This window comes from Pezoporus wallicus, unplaced genomic scaffold (assembly GCF_028554395.1).
Source record: "Pezoporus wallicus isolate ANWC-B61680 ecotype Strahan unplaced genomic scaffold, APGP_CSIRO_Pwel_v1 contig_9209, whole genome shotgun sequence".
Classification (NCBI taxonomy): Eukaryota; Metazoa; Chordata; class Aves; order Psittaciformes; family Psittacidae; genus Pezoporus; species Pezoporus wallicus.
In genome coordinates, this window is record NW_026635308.1 from 1 (window position 1) to 15,957 (window position 15,957).

The 15,957-nt window shown below is 61.9% G+C and overlaps 2 protein-coding genes across 2 annotated transcripts; one reads left to right on the top strand and one right to left on the bottom strand.

The window, feature by feature from the left end:
- Positions 1–2,259: 2,259 nt before the first annotated feature.
- LOC130604221 (D site-binding protein-like) lies at positions 2,260–4,201 on the bottom strand (the record flags this gene model as incomplete). The annotated part of the gene is made up of 2 exons (XM_057418610.1): positions 4,066–4,201; positions 2,260–2,447 (listed from the first exon to the last, which is right to left on the bottom strand). Coding segments are annotated over exons 1-2 (312 nt in total), but the record flags the coding sequence as incomplete, so codon positions are not given.
- A 1,736-nt stretch (positions 4,202–5,937) lies between these two features.
- Positions 5,938–10,468, top strand: LOC130604228 (zinc finger protein 865-like). Its single transcript, XM_057418622.1, has 2 exons — positions 5,938–9,120; positions 10,454–10,468. The coding sequence occupies exons 1-2, from the start codon at positions 5,938–5,940 to the stop codon at positions 10,466–10,468; spliced, it is 3,198 nt and encodes a 1,065-aa protein (XP_057274605.1).
- Positions 10,469–15,957: the final 5,489 nt, after the last annotated feature.

Here is a 15,957-nt window from a genome sequence, read left to right on the forward strand (position 1 = left end):
GTGTGCCCATGGGGTCCTATAGAGCTCTGTGTGTGCCCATGGGGTCCTATAGAGCTGTGTGTGCCCATGGGGTCCTATAGAGCTCTGTGTGTGTGTGCCCATGGGGTCCTATAGAGCTGTGTGTGTGCCCATGGGGTCCTATAGAGCTCTGTGTGTGTGTGCCCATGGGGTCCTATAGAGCTCTGTGTGTGTGTGCCCATGGGGTCCTATAGAGCTCTGTGTGTGTGTGTGTGTGTCCATGTGTGTGTGCCCATGGGGTCCTATAGAGCTCTGTGTGTGTGTAGAGCTGTGTGTGTGTGCCCATGGGGTCCTATAGAGCTCTGTGTGTGCCCATGGGGTCCTATAGAGCTGTGTGTGTGTGTGCCCATGGGGTCCTATAGAGCTGTGTGTGTGCCCATGGGGTCCTATAGAGCTCTGTGTGTGCCCATGGGGTCCTATAGAGCTGTGTGTGTGTGTGCCCATGGGGTCCTATAGAGCTGTGTGTGTGCCCATGGGGTCCTATAGAGCTCTGTGTGTGTGTGTGCCCATGGGGTCCTATAGAGCTGTGTGTGTGTGTGCCCATGGGGTCCTATAGAGCTGTGTGTGTGCCCATGTGTGTGTGTGCCCATGGGGTCCTATAGAGCTGTAGAGCTGTGTGTGTGCCCATGGGGTCCTATAGAGTGTGTGTGTGCCCATGGGGTCCTATAGAGCTGTGTGTGTGCCCATGGGGTCCTATAGAGCTGTGTGTGTGTGCCCATGGGGTCCTATAGATCTGTGTGTGCGCCCTTGGGGTTCTATAGATCTGTGTGTGTGCCCATGGGGTCCTATAGAGCTGTGTGTGTGTGCCCATGGGGTCCTATAGAGCTGTGTGTGTGCCCATGGGGTCCTATAGAGCTCTGTGTGTGCCCATGGGGTCCTATAGAGCTGTGTGTGTGTGCCCATGGGGCCCTACAGAGCTGTGTGTGTGCCCATGGGGTCCTATAGAGCTCTGTGTGTGTGTGCCCATGGGGTCCTACAGAGCTCTGTGTGTGCCCATGGGGTCCTATAGAGCTGTGTGTGTGTGCCCATGGGGCCCTACAGAGCTGTGTGTGTGCCCGTGGGGTCCTATAGAGCGGTGTGTGTGTGTGCCCATGGGGTCCTAGCTGTGTGTGTGTAGAGCTCTGTGTGTGTGTGCCCATGGGGTCCTATAGAGCTGTGTGTGTGTGCCCATGGGGTCATATAGAGCTCTGTGTGTGCCCATGAGGTCCTATAGAGCTGTGTGTGCCCATGGGGTCCTATAGAGCATGGGGTCCTATAGAGCTGTGTGTGCCCATGGGGTCCTATAGAGCTGTGTGTGTGCCCATTGGGTCCTATAGAGCTCTGTGTGTTCCCATTGGGTCCTATAGAGCTGTGTGTGTGCCCATGGGGTCCTATAGAGCTCTGTGTGTGCCCATGGGGTCCTATAGAGCTCTGTGTGTGTGCCTATGGGGTCCTATAGAGCTGTGTGTGTGTGCCCATGGGGTCCAATAGAGCTGTGTGTGCCCAATGGGTCCTATAGAGCTGTGTGTGTGCCCATGGGGTCCTATAGGGCTCTGTGTGTGCCCATGGGGTCCTATAGGGCTCTGTGTGTGCCCATGGGGTCCTATAGAGCTCTGTGTGTGCCCATGGGGTCCTATAGAGCTGTGTGTGTGTGCCCATGGGGTCCTATAGAGCTCTGTGTGTGCCCATGGGGTCCTATAGAGCTGTGTGTGTGTGTGCCCATGGGGTCCTATAGAGCTGTGTGTGTGTGTGCCCATGGCTGTGTGTGTCCTATAGAGCTGTGTGTGTGTGCCCATGGGGTCCTATAGAGCTCGTGTGTGCCCATGGGGTCCTATAGAGCTCTGTGTGTGTGTGCTGTGTGTGTGTGGGGTCCTATAGAGCTGTGTGTGTGTGCCCATGGGGTCCTATAGAGCTGTGTGTGTGCCCATGGGGTCCTATAGAGCTGTGTGTGTGTGTGCCCATGGGGTCCTATAGAGCTCTGTGTGTGCCCATGGGGTCCTATAGGGCTCTGTTTGTGCCCATGGGGTCCTATAGAGCTCAATGTATGCCCATTGGTTCTACCCCCCCCCCCCATGTACCACTCGGGTCCCCACCCGTACACTGGGTGCCCCCATCCCTTTGTTGCCCAATGGACACCTCAGACCCCTGCCCCCCACCTGGGTCCCACTTCCCCATGGGGTCCCCTCCACTCCAATGTCGTGTCTGTGTCCCCCCCCCCCCCAATTTGGGATTCACCCCTCTAGGGGTGCCCCCCCCGGGCACCTTCTGCTCCTCGGGCACGTGCACCTTCCGCGCCTTCCTGGCGATGGGCTGGGGCCGCAGCTCGTCCTGCGAGAACCGGAGCCGCCGTGGGTCGAAGGGGGGTCCCCCCCCAAGCGCCTCCCCCTCCAGCGGCGGCTCCCCCGGCACCGGGGGGTGGGAGGGCACCGGGGAGGGGGGGGGGGCGGCGGCTGCAAACGGAGGTGGGGGGGGGGGGAGAAGGGGAGAGAGTGAGAATAGGGGCAATGGGAGGGGGTTTGTATCGCGATAGGGGATCGTTATCGGAACGGGAGGGAGTTTATATCACGATAGAGGGTTCTTATGCCAATGGGTGGGAGTTTATATCGTGATAGAGGGTTCTTATGCCAATGGGCGGGAGTTTATATCACGATAGAGGGTTCTTATGCCAATGGGCGGGAGTTTATATCACGATAGAGGGTTCTTATACTAATGGGAGGGAGTTTATATCGTGAAAGAGAGCTCTGATTGCAATGGGAGGGAGTTTATATCGTGATAGAGGGCTCTGATTGCAACGGGAGGGAGTTTATATCATGATAGAGGGGTCTTATGGCAATGGGAGTTTGTCTCGCAATAGAGCGTCCCCATGGCAACAGGAGGGCGTTTACATTGCGATAGAGGGGCCTCATGGCAATAAGAGAGAATTTATATCACGACAGAGGGTCCTTATGGCAACGGGAGTTCATGTTGTGATAGAGGGCCCTTATGGCAATGGGAGTCTATATCATGATAGAGGGTCCTTATGGCAATGGGAGGGAGTTTACATTGCGATCGAGGGGCCTTATGGTGACAGGAGAGAGTTTATATCACAATAGAGGGAGCTTACAGCAATGGGAGAGAGTTTATATTGCGACAGAGGGTCCTTACGGCAACGGGAGGGGGTTTTTATCACTATAGAGGGTCTTTATGGCAATGTGAGGGAGTTTATATCGCGACAGAGGGGCCTTATCGCAATGGGAGGGGGCTTACATGACGACAGAGGGTCCTTACGGCAAGAGGAGGGGGTTTTTATCACTATAGAGGGTCTTTATGGCAATTCAAGGGCATTTATATCGCCATAGAGGAGCCTTATCGCAATGGGAGGGAGTTTATATCGCAATAGAGGAGTCTTATCGCAATAGGAGAGGGTTATACTGCTATAGAGGATCTTTATAGCAATGCGAGGGAGTTTATATTGCAATAGAAGGGCCTTAGCGCAATGGGAGGGGGTTTATATCGCGATAGAGGGGCCTTATCGCAATGGGAGGGGGTTATATTGCTATAGAGGGTCTTTATGGCAATGCGAGGGAGTTTATATCGCGATAGAGGGGCCTTAGCGCAATGGGAGGGGGTTTATATTGCAATGGGAGGGGGTCATATTACTATAGAGGGTCTTTATGGCAATGCGAGGGAGTTTATATCGCAATAGGAGGGGGTTATATTGCTATAGAGGGTCTTTATGGCAATGCGAGGGAGTTTATATCGCGATAGAAGGGCCTTAGCGCAATGGGAGGGGGGTTATATCGCGACAGAGGGGTCTTATCGCAATGGGAGGGGGTTTATATCGCGATAGAAGGCCCTTATCGCAATGGGAGGGGGTTTATATCGTGATAGAGGAGCCGTAGTGCAATGGGAGGTGGTTTATATCGCGATATAGGGGCCTTATCACAATGGGAGGGGGGTTTTATCGCGATAGAAGGGCCTTATCGCAATGGGAGGGGGTTTATATCGCGATAGAGGGGCCTTATCGCAATGGGGGCTGGACCCGGCTCCCTCCCTGCACTTCCCCCCCAACCCCCCCCCCCTTCGCACCGGGGCTCGGGGGGAGCCCGTGCTCCCGCAGGAACTCATCCAGATCCACGTATTCCAGCTCCGGGGCCCCGGGACCCCGCTCCCACGGGGGGGGCCCCCCGAAGGCACCGGGGGGGACGTCCATCACCCTGGAACACGTGACACGATCATGGGGGGGGGGCACACACACACACACACACACGGGACACGTGGGGGGGGGGCGGGGAATGGGGGGGGGCACACCCCGCACGTGCGGAGCTCACGTGGGGGCCCGTCCCCGTCCCCGTCCCCGTTCCCGTCCCCGTTCCCGTCCCCGTTCCCGTCCCCGTCCCCGTCCCCGTTCCGAACCTGCCGACCCGGATCTGGGCCTCCACCCGTGTCCCGTGTGTGTCCCGGTACCGGTACCCCGGCTTCCCGGGGCCTCACGCCTCTGTTTTCCACATCCCGCCCCCCACCCGCAAAGCATTGTGGGTTAGGAGGCGGGGCTTTCCGTCACGTGGCCCCGCCCCTCCTCCGCCCTCCGCTTCCGCTTCCGGCGGGGGCGGCTCCTGCAGGCCCGTTCCTGCGGGGCCAGCGGCGGGACCCGCTCCGCCGGGACCCCCTGCACGTGACCCCCCCCCACACCTCCCCCCCACGTGACCACCCCCGCTCCCCACGTGACTCGGACCGACCCTCCTGGTGAGTGACCCCCCCCTAACCCCATCGCGGGCTGAGCCCCATTGACCCCCATTGACCCCAAAGCCCCCCCATTGACCCCAACCCCCCATTAACCCCCCATTGCCCCCTCATTGACACAACCCCCCATTGACTTCCCCATTGACACCCCCATTAAGCCCCATTTCCTCCCCATTAGCCCCCCGTTGCCCCCCCATTAACCCCCCATTCCCCCCCCATTAACCCCTATTGCCCCCCATTAACCCCCCATTGCCCCCTCATTAACCCCCCATTAACCCCCCCATTGCCCCCATTGCCCCCCATTAACCCCCGTTGCCCCCCCATTGACCCCCCATTGACCCCCATTGCCCCCCCATTAACCCCAACCCTCCCATTAACCCCCATCTTCCCCCTCTTGGCACCAACCCCCCCATTGACTACCCCATTGAGCCCCCATTACCCCAAACCACCCCAATAACCTCTCATTGCCCCCTCTTTGACAGCAGCCCCCCTATTGACTCCCCCATTGACCCCCTACATTGCCTTCAACCCTCTCATTAACCCCCCATTGTCCCCTCATTGACACCAACACCCCCATTGACCCCGCCATTGACCCCCTCCGTTGCCCCCAAACCCCCACATTAACCCTTCATTGCCCCCCATTAACCCTACCCCCCCATTAACCCCCATTTCCCCCCATTGACACACCCCCCCATTGACTCCCCAATTGCTCATTGACACCAACCCCCCCCATTGAGCCCCCATTACCCCCAACCCCCCAATAACCCCTCATTGTCCCCTCATTGACACCAACCCCCCCATTGACCCCGTCCATTGCCTCCAAACCCCCCATTAACCCCAACCCCCATTAACCCCCATTTCCCCCTATTAACACAACCCCCCCATTGACTCCCCCATTGCTCATTGACAACACCCCCCCCACTGCGCCCCCATTACCCCCAATAACCCCTCATTGCCCCCTCATTGCCACCAATCCCCCCATTGACTCCCCCATTGAGCCCCCCATTGACCCCAACTTCTGCATTGCCCCCAAACCCTCCACTGACAACAAAGCCCCCCCAAAACCCCTATAACCCAGCCCCAAACCCTTCCTTTCCCCCCTCTAATCCCCTCCCTATACCCCAAATACCACCGCTAACCTCTTTCTTCCCCCCCACCCCCCAGGTCTCTTCCCCCCCGCCTGGCCCCCCACCCCCCCCTACCCCCCCCATAGGGGAGATGGAAGCCTCCGGCAGCGACGACAGCGTCCACTTCCCCAGTTATCCCTTCGACTTCCTGGAGTTTCTCAACCACCAGCGCTTCGAGCCCATGGAGCCCTATGGCCACGAGCACCCCAAAGCCCTGCCGGGGCTCCCCTGCACTCAGCCATCCTTTGAGTACAACCCCCCCTCCGGCGCCATACCCCCCCCCAAGCCTAAGGTGGAAGGCGCCGCTTCCTCCTCCTCCTCTTCTTCCTCCCAGCCTAAGAAAGCAGAGGGGAGCGGGGGCGTCCAACCCCAAGCCTCCCCATACCCCCCCCCTCCCGTCCCCGTGCCCCCCCAACCCCTCTTTGAGGCCACCAGCGCCTTCAACACCCCTCAATGGGGCATCGTGGACCTGTCCGGCCACCACCAGCACCTCTTTGGGGGGCTGAAACGAGGGGCCACGGTGGCCACGGCGGCACCGGGGAACCCCCCCCAGCTGGCCGGGGCCCCCTCGGAGGTGGGGGCCAAGGAGGAGAAGGGCTATTTCCGCCGCCTCAAGTACCTGATGGAGCGGCGCTTCCCCTGCGGCGTGTGCCAGAAGGCCTTCAAGCAGTCGTCGCACCTGGTGCAGCACATGCTGGTGCACAGCGGCGAGCGGCCCTACGAGTGCGGCACCTGCGGCCGCGCCTACAACCACGTCTCCAGCCTCATCCGCCACCGGCGCTGCCATAAGGAGCCCGGCGAGGCCGGAGCCGCAGCCAACGGGGGGGTGGCTGCCGGGTCCGGGCTCAACGTGGCGCCCAATGGGGTCAACGTGGTGCCCAGTGGGGTCAGTGCGCCCAATGGAGTCAATGTGGTCAACGTGGTGAGCGATGGGGTCAATACAACCAGTGTGGTCAACGTGGCACCCAATGGAGTCAATACACCCAATGTGGTCAGCGTGGCACCCAGTGGAGTCAATGCAGCCAACGTGGCTCCCAATGCGGTCAATGCGCCCAATGCGGTCAACGTGGCACCCAATGCGGTCAATGTACCCAACGCGGTCAACGTGGCGCCCAATAGGGTCAATGCACCCAATGCGGTCAACGTGGCGCCCAGTGGAGTCAATGCAGCCAACGTGGTCAGTGTGGCAGCCAATGGGGTCAGCGCGCCCGGTGGAGTCAGTGCACCCAGTGCTGTCAGTGTGGCACCCAATGGAGTCCACGCAGCCAATGCGGTCAACGTGGCGCCCAATGGAGTCAACGCGGTGGCCAGCGAGGTCAACGTGGTGCCCAACGGGGTCAGCGCCTTGGTGAGCGGCGTCACCGTGGCACCCACCAGGGTCAGCGTGGCTCCCAATGAGGTTAACGCGGCGCCCAATGGAGTCAACGCCTTGGTGGTCGGCGTCAGCGCGGCGCCCAATGGGGTCAACGTGGCACCCAGTGGGGTCAACCCGTTGAGTGGAGTCAACGCGACCGCCACGAGAGTCAACCCATTGGCGAGCGGGGTTCACGTAGCACCCAGTGGGGTCACCGTGGCACCCAATGGAGTCACCGTAGCGCCCACGGGCGCCAACCCAAGCGCCCCCCGCCTCAACCCGTTACCGAGCGGCGTCGCCCTGGCGCCGAGCGGCCTCATCCCGGCTCCCGCTGGCCTCCTGCTGGCTCCGGGCGCGCTCCTGCCGGCTCCCGTCGGCGGCGTGGCGGTGGCTCCGAGCGCCGCGGCCTCGGAGGGCCCCTTCACGTGCCCCTTGTGCTGGAAGGTGTTCAAGAAGCCCAGCCACCTGCACCAGCACCAGATCATCCACACGGGCGAGAAGCCCTTCACCTGCTCCGTGTGCTCCAAGAGCTTCAACCGGCGCGAGAGCCTCACCCGCCACGTCAAGACCCACTCGGGGCTCCTCCGCGTGCCCTGCGGCGCCTGCGGCAAGGAGTTCCGCGACCCGGCCTACCTGCTGCGGCACCAGGCGGCGGCGCACGGCGCCCCGCGCCCCGGCTACGCCTGCGACGTCTGCGGCAAAGCCTACGCCGCCCCGCAGAGCCTCCTGCGGCACCGGCAGCTCCACGCCGCCTACCCCGGCGTGCCCAAAGCCTTCCCGGCCGGCGGCAAGGCGCTGCCAACGGGGAAGAGCTTCGGGTGCGGGGTGTGCGGGCGCTGCTTCGGGCGCCGCGAGACGCTGAAGCGCCACGAGCGCATCCACACCGGGGAGAAGCCGCACCAGTGCGCCGTGTGCGGGAAGCGCTTCCGCGAGTCCTTCCACCTGAGCAAGCACCACGTGGTGCACACGCGCGAGCGGCCCTACAAGTGCGAGCTGTGCGGCAAGGCCTTCGGCTACCCGCAGAGCCTCACCCGCCACAAGCAGATCCACCGCCTGCCCGGCGCCGGCGCCGCCGACGGGCTCAGCTACGGCTGCGCCGAGTGCGGCGAGCGCTTCCCGGACCTGCTGCGCGCCGTGGGCCACAAGGAAGCGCACGCCGCCGACAAGCCCTACGGCTGCGACGCCTGCGGCAAAGCCTTCGGCTTCCTGGAGAGCCTCATGTGGCACAAACTGAGCCACCAACCGGCGCCCGAGCGGCTGCTGCCGGCGACGCCGGAGCCGCCCGAGCCGCCGCCGTTGGTGCCGAGCGCCGAGCGCTTCACGTGCGGGCGCTGCGGGCGCAGCTTCCGCCGCTTCCTAGCGCTGGTGACGCACAAATACCGGCACCTGCCGGCGCCGCGGCGGGCCCCGGCCTGCTCCGAGTGCGGGCGGCGCTTCCCGGGCGCCTTCGAGCTCTTACGGCACCGGCGGCGGCACCGGAGCCGCTGCCGCGCCTGCGGGCGGCGCTTCTGGGCCGCGGCGCTGCTGCGGCGGCACCGGCGCCGGTGCCCCGGCGAGGAGCGGCCGTTGGCGTGCGGCGCCTGCGCCCGGCGCTTCCGGCACCGCTGGGCCTTGCGCCGGCACCGCCTGGTGCACGCGGCCGCCCGCGCCTTCAAGTGCGCCCTGTGCCGGCGACGCTTCGCGGCGCCCGCGGCCCTCGGCGAGCACCAGCGCCTGCAGCACGGCGCCGGGGCCCGGCGGCGGCGGTGCCGCGCTTGCGGGTGCCGGTTCCGGTACCGCCGGAACCTCCTGGAGCACCGGCGCGGGCACCACGGCGCCTACGGCTGCGAGCGCTGCGGGAAGAGCTTCTTCCATCTGGCCTGCGCCCTCGGGCACCGGAGCTGCCGGCGCCGGCGCCGGGCACCGCGGAGGAGCCGGGGGGTGGGGGGCAAAGGGAGGGGTGGGGGGGGGGAGAAGGAGGGGTGAGGGGGTGGGGGGGAGGGTGGGGGGGAGGATGGGGAGAAGGGGGAGGGGTTGGGGGGGAGGGGCTGGAGCGGATTAGGGGGTGCTCCATGGGTCAGCGGGAGCTGGCGTGTGCGGTGCGTGGGCTGCCATGTGTGATAGGTGGGTCAGCGGGGGCTGACGCATGATACATGGGTCAACATGGGCTAACATGAGTGATACATGGGTCAACATGGGCTCACGTGTGATATATGGGTCAACATGGGCTCACGTGTAATACATGGGCTGTCGTGTGATACATGGGCCAACATGGGCTAGCATGAGTGATACATGGGTCAGCATGGGCTCACGTGTGATACATGGGTCAGCACAGGCTAATGTGTGATGCATGGGTCAGCACGGGCTCACGTGTGATACATGCGTCAACATGGGCTAACACATGTGATACATGGGTCGGCATGGGCTAACGTGTGATACATGGGTCAGCGTAGGCTAACACGTGTGATACATGGATCAACATGGGCTCGCGTTTGATACATGGGTCAATGTGGGCTAACACGTTGTACATGGGCTAACGTAGGATACATGGGTCAACATGGGCTCACCTGTGGTACATGGGTCAACATGGGCTAACACGTGTTGTACATGGGCTGTCGTGTGATACATGCGTCAACGTGGGCGAACAGGTGTTGTACATGGGTCCACATGGGCTAACCTTGGATACATGGGTCAACATGGGCTAACATGAGTGATACATGGGTCAGCATGGGCTAACACGTGTGATACATGGGTCAACGTGGGCGAACAGGTGTTTTACATGGGTCCACATGGGCTAACGTATGATACATGCGTCAACATGGGCTCACCTGTGGTACATGGGTCAACATGGGCTAACACGTGTTGTGCATGGGCTGTTGTGTGATACATGCGTCAACGTGGGTGAGCATGTGTTGTACATGGGTCCACATGGGCTAACGTATGATACGTGGGTCAACATGGGCTAACGTGTGCTGACACATGTGATAGATACATGGGTCAACGTGGGCTAACATGAGTGATACATGGGTTGACATGGGCTAATGAATGATACATGGGTCAGCATGGGCTAACATGAGTGGTTCCTGGGTCAACATGGGCTAACACGTGTGGTACATGGGTCTGCATGGGCTAACGTGTGATACATGGGCTGTTACGTGTGATACATGGGTCAACATGGGCTGACACGTGATACATGGGTCAGCATGGGCTAACATGACTGATACATGGGTCAACATGGGCTAATGAGTGATACATGGGCTGTCATGTCTGATAGGTCGACATGGGTTAATGTGTGGTACATAGGCTAACACATGTGATATGTGGGCTGTCATGTCTGATACATGGATTAACGTGTGATACATGGGCTAACACGTGTGATACGTGGGCTGTCATGTCTGATACATGGATTAATGTGTGATACACGGGCTGTCATGTGTGATGCATGGCTCATCATGGGCTGCCATGTCTGATACATGGCTCATCATGGGCTGCCATGTGTGATACATGGCTCATTATGGGCTGTCATGTGTGATGCATGGCTCATCATGGGCTGTCATGTGTGATACATGGCTCATCATGGGCTGTCATGTGTGATACATGGCTCATCATGGGCTGTCGTGTGTGATGCATGGCTCATCATGGGCTGTCATGTGTGATACATGGCTTATCATGGGCTGTCATGTGTGATACATGGCTCATCATGGGCTGCCGTGTGTGATACATGGCTCATCATGGGCTGCCGTGTGTGATACACGGCCCAACACGGCTCCTCATGGCCTGGCACAGAGCAGCACATGGCACAAGGCAAGGGCTCTTGGGACGGCGTAGCACGGCTCAACATGGCTCTGCATGCTCCAACATGGTTCTACATGCTCCAACACGGCTCTACATGCTCCAACGTGGCTCTGCATGCTCCAACATGCTCCAATATGGCTCTACATGCTTCAACATGGTTCTACATACTCCAACATGGCTCTACGTGCTCCAACATGGCTCTACGTGCTCCAACATGGTTCTACGTACTCCAACATGGCTCTACGTGCTCCAACATGGCTCTGCATGCTCCAACATGGTCCTACATGCTCCAACATGGTTCTACATGCTCCAACATGGTTCTACATGCTCCAACACGTGTTCCCCGTGGGGCTGAGCCCGGGCCCAGCTCAGCGCAGCACCAGCGCCACTGAACTGCTGAGACCCCAATGGGACCTGGGCTTGGGGGGGATTCAATGGGGGGCAATGGGGGTTCAATGGGATCAGTGGGGGTTCAGTGGGGGCAATGGGGGGTCAAGGGATCCATGGGGGTTCAATGGGGTTCAATGGGAGCAACAGGGGTGCAATGGGATCAATGGGGGGTCAATGGGGGTGCAGTGGGATCAATGGGGGTTCAATGGGAACAATGGGGGTGCAATGGGATCAATGGGGGTTCAATGGGGGGTCAATGGGATCGATGGGGGTTCAATGGGGGATCAATGGGGGGTCAATGGGATGGGGGGTCAATGGGATCAGTGGGGGTACAATGGGATCAATGGGGGGTCAATGGGGGTTCAATGGGATCAATGGGGGGTCAATGGGGGGTCAATGGGATCGATGGGGGTTCAATGGGGGTACAATGGGATCAATGGGGGTGCAATGGGGGTTCAATGGGATCAATGGGGGGTCAATGGGATCGATGGGGGTACAATGGGATCAATGGGGGTTCAATGGGATCAATGGGGGTTCAATGGGGGGTCAATGGGATCGATGGGGGTTCAATGGGGGTACAATGGGATCAATGGGGGTGCAATGGGGGTGCAATGGGATCAATGGGGGTTCAATGGGATCAATGGGGGTACAATGGGATCAATGGGGGTTCAATGGGATCAATGGGGGTTCAATGGGGGGTAAATGGGATCGATGGGGGTTCAATGGGGGTACAATGGGATCAATGGGGGTGCAATGGGGGTGCAATGGGATCAATGAGCATTCAATTGAATCAATGGGGCTTCTATGGGGGGTAATGGGGGTCACTGGGTGGGGGTCAGTGGGAGGTCTCTGAGGGGTTGGGGGGACCCTGGGATCAATGGGAGTCTATGGGGGGGGGTCACTGGTCAATGGGGGTCATGGGGGGGTCCCCAGTTTTCTCAATGAGGCACCAGCAGAGAAACGGGAAAATCCAAGCGGTTTTAATGGGAATGGACTTGGGGGGCTGGGGGGGGGGGGGCAGCATCGCTCTGGAAAGGGCCCCAGGACCCCAACCCATTGGCCCCCAAGTTCCACCATCCAAGACCCCCCCCCCCCCAATGGAGCCACCGGCCCCACACATTGAACCCCATTGAGCAGCACTGAGCCCCACAGCCACCAGCCCTCTGTGTGTGTGTTCCCCCCCCCCCCCATTGGCCGCCATCCCTCCATGATGAGCCCCATGGCCTCCACCTCCCATTCCACCACCGCCATTGGCCACCACCCTGCTATGGTGATCTCCATAGGGCCACCATCCCTCCACATCCCCACCCCATTGGCCACCACCCCTCTATGGTGACCTCTATGGGGCCACCATCCCCACCCCATTGGCCATCATCTTCCAATGTCCCCAACCCCATGGACACCATCCCTCCATAATGGTCCCTGGAGCCACCCGAGCACCATGACGAGCCCATGGCCACCGTCACCACCCCATTGGCCACCATCCTTCTATGTCCCCACCCCATTGACCACCACCCCTCTATGATGACTTCCATGGGGCACTCATCCCTCCATGTGCCACCCCATTGGCAATCATCCCTCTATGATCAGCCCCATCTCTCCCCAGCAACCTGTATGGGGCCACCATCCTTCTATGTCTGCACCCCATTGACCACCACCCCTCTATGATGACATCCATAGGGCCACCATCCTTCCATGTCGCCACCCCATTGGCCACCACCCCTCTATGACACTCCCTGGATGCACCCCATCACCATGCCCACCCCACTGGCCACCATCCCCACCCCACTGGCCACCATCTCTCTATGATGAGGCCCCCATCCTTCTATGTCCTCACCCCATTGACCACCACCCCTCTATGGTGACCTCCATGGGGCCACCATCCCTCCATGATGCCCCCTGGATCCACCCCATCACCATTACAAGCCCATGACCACCATCCCCACCCCATTGGCCACCACCCCTCTATGATGACCTCCATAGGGCCACCATCCTTCCATGTCCCCACCCCATTGGCCACCATCCCTCTATGGTGAGCCCCATCTCTCCCCAGTGCCCTCTATGGGGCCACCATCCCTCCATGATGCCCCCTGGATCCACCCCATCACCATGCCGAGCCCATGACCACCATCCCCGCCCCATTGGCCACCATCCCTCCATGATGCCCCTTGGATCCACCCCATCACCATGACAAGCCCATGACCACCATCCCTGCCCCACTGGCCACCATCCCTCTATGGTGAGCCCCATCTCTCCCCAGTGCCCTCTATGGGGCCACCATCCCTCCATGATGCCCCCTGGATCCACCCCATCACCATGCCGAGCCCATGACCACCATCCCCGCCCCATTGGCCACCATCCCTCCATGATGCCCCTTGGATCCACCCCATCACCATGACAAGCCCATGACCACCATCCCTGCCCCACTGGCCACCATCCCTCTATGGTGAGCCCCATCTCTCCCCAGTGCCCTCTATGGGGCCACCATCCCTCCATGATGCCCCTGGATCCACCCCATTGCCATGCCGAGCCCATCACCACCATCCCCACCCCATTGACCACCATCCCTCTATGAAGACCCCTGGATCCACCCCATCACCATGCCGAGCCCATCACCACCATCCCCACCCCATTGACCACCATCCCTCCATGATGCCCCTGGATCCACCCCATTGCCATGCCGAGCCCATCACCACCATCCCCACCCCATTGACCACCATCCCTCCATGATGCCCCCTGGATCCACCCCATCACCATGCCGAGCCCATCACCACCATCCCCACCCCATTGACCACCCCTCCCCATGCCAACCTCCATGGAACCCCCATCCCACCCCCCTTCCCCCCCACCCTCACGCCCTCGCGTGGCTCTTCCTCCGCAGGTGCCTGCGCAGGGCCCCGCGCTCCCCGAAGCGCCGCTGGCACAGGGCGCACTGGAAGGGGCGCTCGCCGCTGTGCACGCGCTGGTGCTGCCCCAGCTCGCCGGGGTGGCGGAAGCGGCGCGGGCAGAGGGCGCAGGCGTGGGGCTGCCGCCCTCCGTGGCTCACCCGGTGCCGCTCCAGGTGCGAGCGCCGCTTGAAGGCCTTGCCGCAGGCCCGGCACTCGTGGGGCTTGTGCGGGGAGTGCGCGATGCGGTGGCGGCGGAGGTAGGACGGGAACGGGAACGCGCGACCGCACTCCGGGCAGCGCAGCGCCGCGCTGTGGTCACCGCTGGGACTGCACCGCGCCGCAGCGCTGTGGTCATTGGTGGCATTGAACCGCAGCGCCGCGCTGTGGTCACCGCTGGGACTGCACCGCACCGCAGCGCTGGGGTCATTGATGGGTGCAGACCGCAGCGCCGCGCTGTGGTCACCGGTGGGACTGCACCGCGCCGCAGCGCTGTGGTCACTGCTGGCATTGAACCGCAGCGCCGCGCTGTGGTCACCGCTGGGATTACACCGCACCGCAGCGCTGTGGTCACTGCTGGGATTACACCGCACCGCAGCGCTGGGGTCATTGGTGGCATTGAACCGCAGCGCCACGCTGTGGTCATTGGCGGTATTGCACCGCAGCGCCGCGCTGTGGTCACTTTTGGGGTTGCACCGCACCGCAGCGCTGTGGTCATTGATGGGTGCGGACCGCAGCGCCGCGCTGTGGTCATTGGTGGGCTTGCACCGCAGCGCCGCGCTGTGGTCATTGGTGGTATTACACCGTAGCGCCGCGCTGTGGTCACCGGTGCGATTGCACCGTAGCGCCGCGCTGTGGTCATTGGCGGTATTACACCGTAGCGCCGCGCTGTGGTCACCGGTGCGATTGCACCGCAGCGCCGCGCTGTGGTCACTGTTGGCCACTGCAGCGCCGCCGCTGTCCGTGACCAGCACCGTGTAGGGCAGCCCCTGCGCGTCGATGAGCAGGTAACGACCCCCCGGGGCGGGGGGCGGCTCTGCGGGGGGGGGTGGAGCGGGAGGAGGGGGGGAGCTGTGGGGAGAGGAGGGGGGGGTTAATGGGAGGGTCTTGGGATCCCAATGTGGGGGGATACGGGGGGGGGATCACAATGGGGAGCAGATACGGAGGGGGACATGGGGGGGCTCCTAATGGGTGGGGGGATATGGGGGGCAGAGGTATTGGGGTCCCAATGGAGGGAAAACAGGGGTCCAGGGATCAGGGTGCTCACGGGGGGGCTACGGGGGGCACAAGCCCCAAGGGGGGAGCCGATGGGGGGCCCAAGCACCAGGGTCCTCATGGGGGGGGGATATGGAGGGCACAGATACGGGGGTCCCACCCCTTGGGGTCCCCATGGGGGAGCTCTGGGGATGTGTGGGGCAGATGAGGACCCCCCTCCCCATCGCGGTTATGGGGCAGGTCCAGGGGTGTCCCCCCGCCCCCCCGTGCCCCCCCCTCCGTTACCTCCCGGCTCCTCCGCGCCCCGGGCCCTTCATCGCGGCCCGCTCAGCACCGGGGGGGGGGGGGGGGGGGGGTCTCCGGGGCCGCCGCATCGGGGCCCCCCCCCCCCCATCGGACCCGCGCTGGTGCCGCAGCGTTTGGAGTCCGGGTGGAAACAACGCGGAGCATCCCCCAACCCCCCACCCAACCCCCCCGCAGCAGGATATCGCGA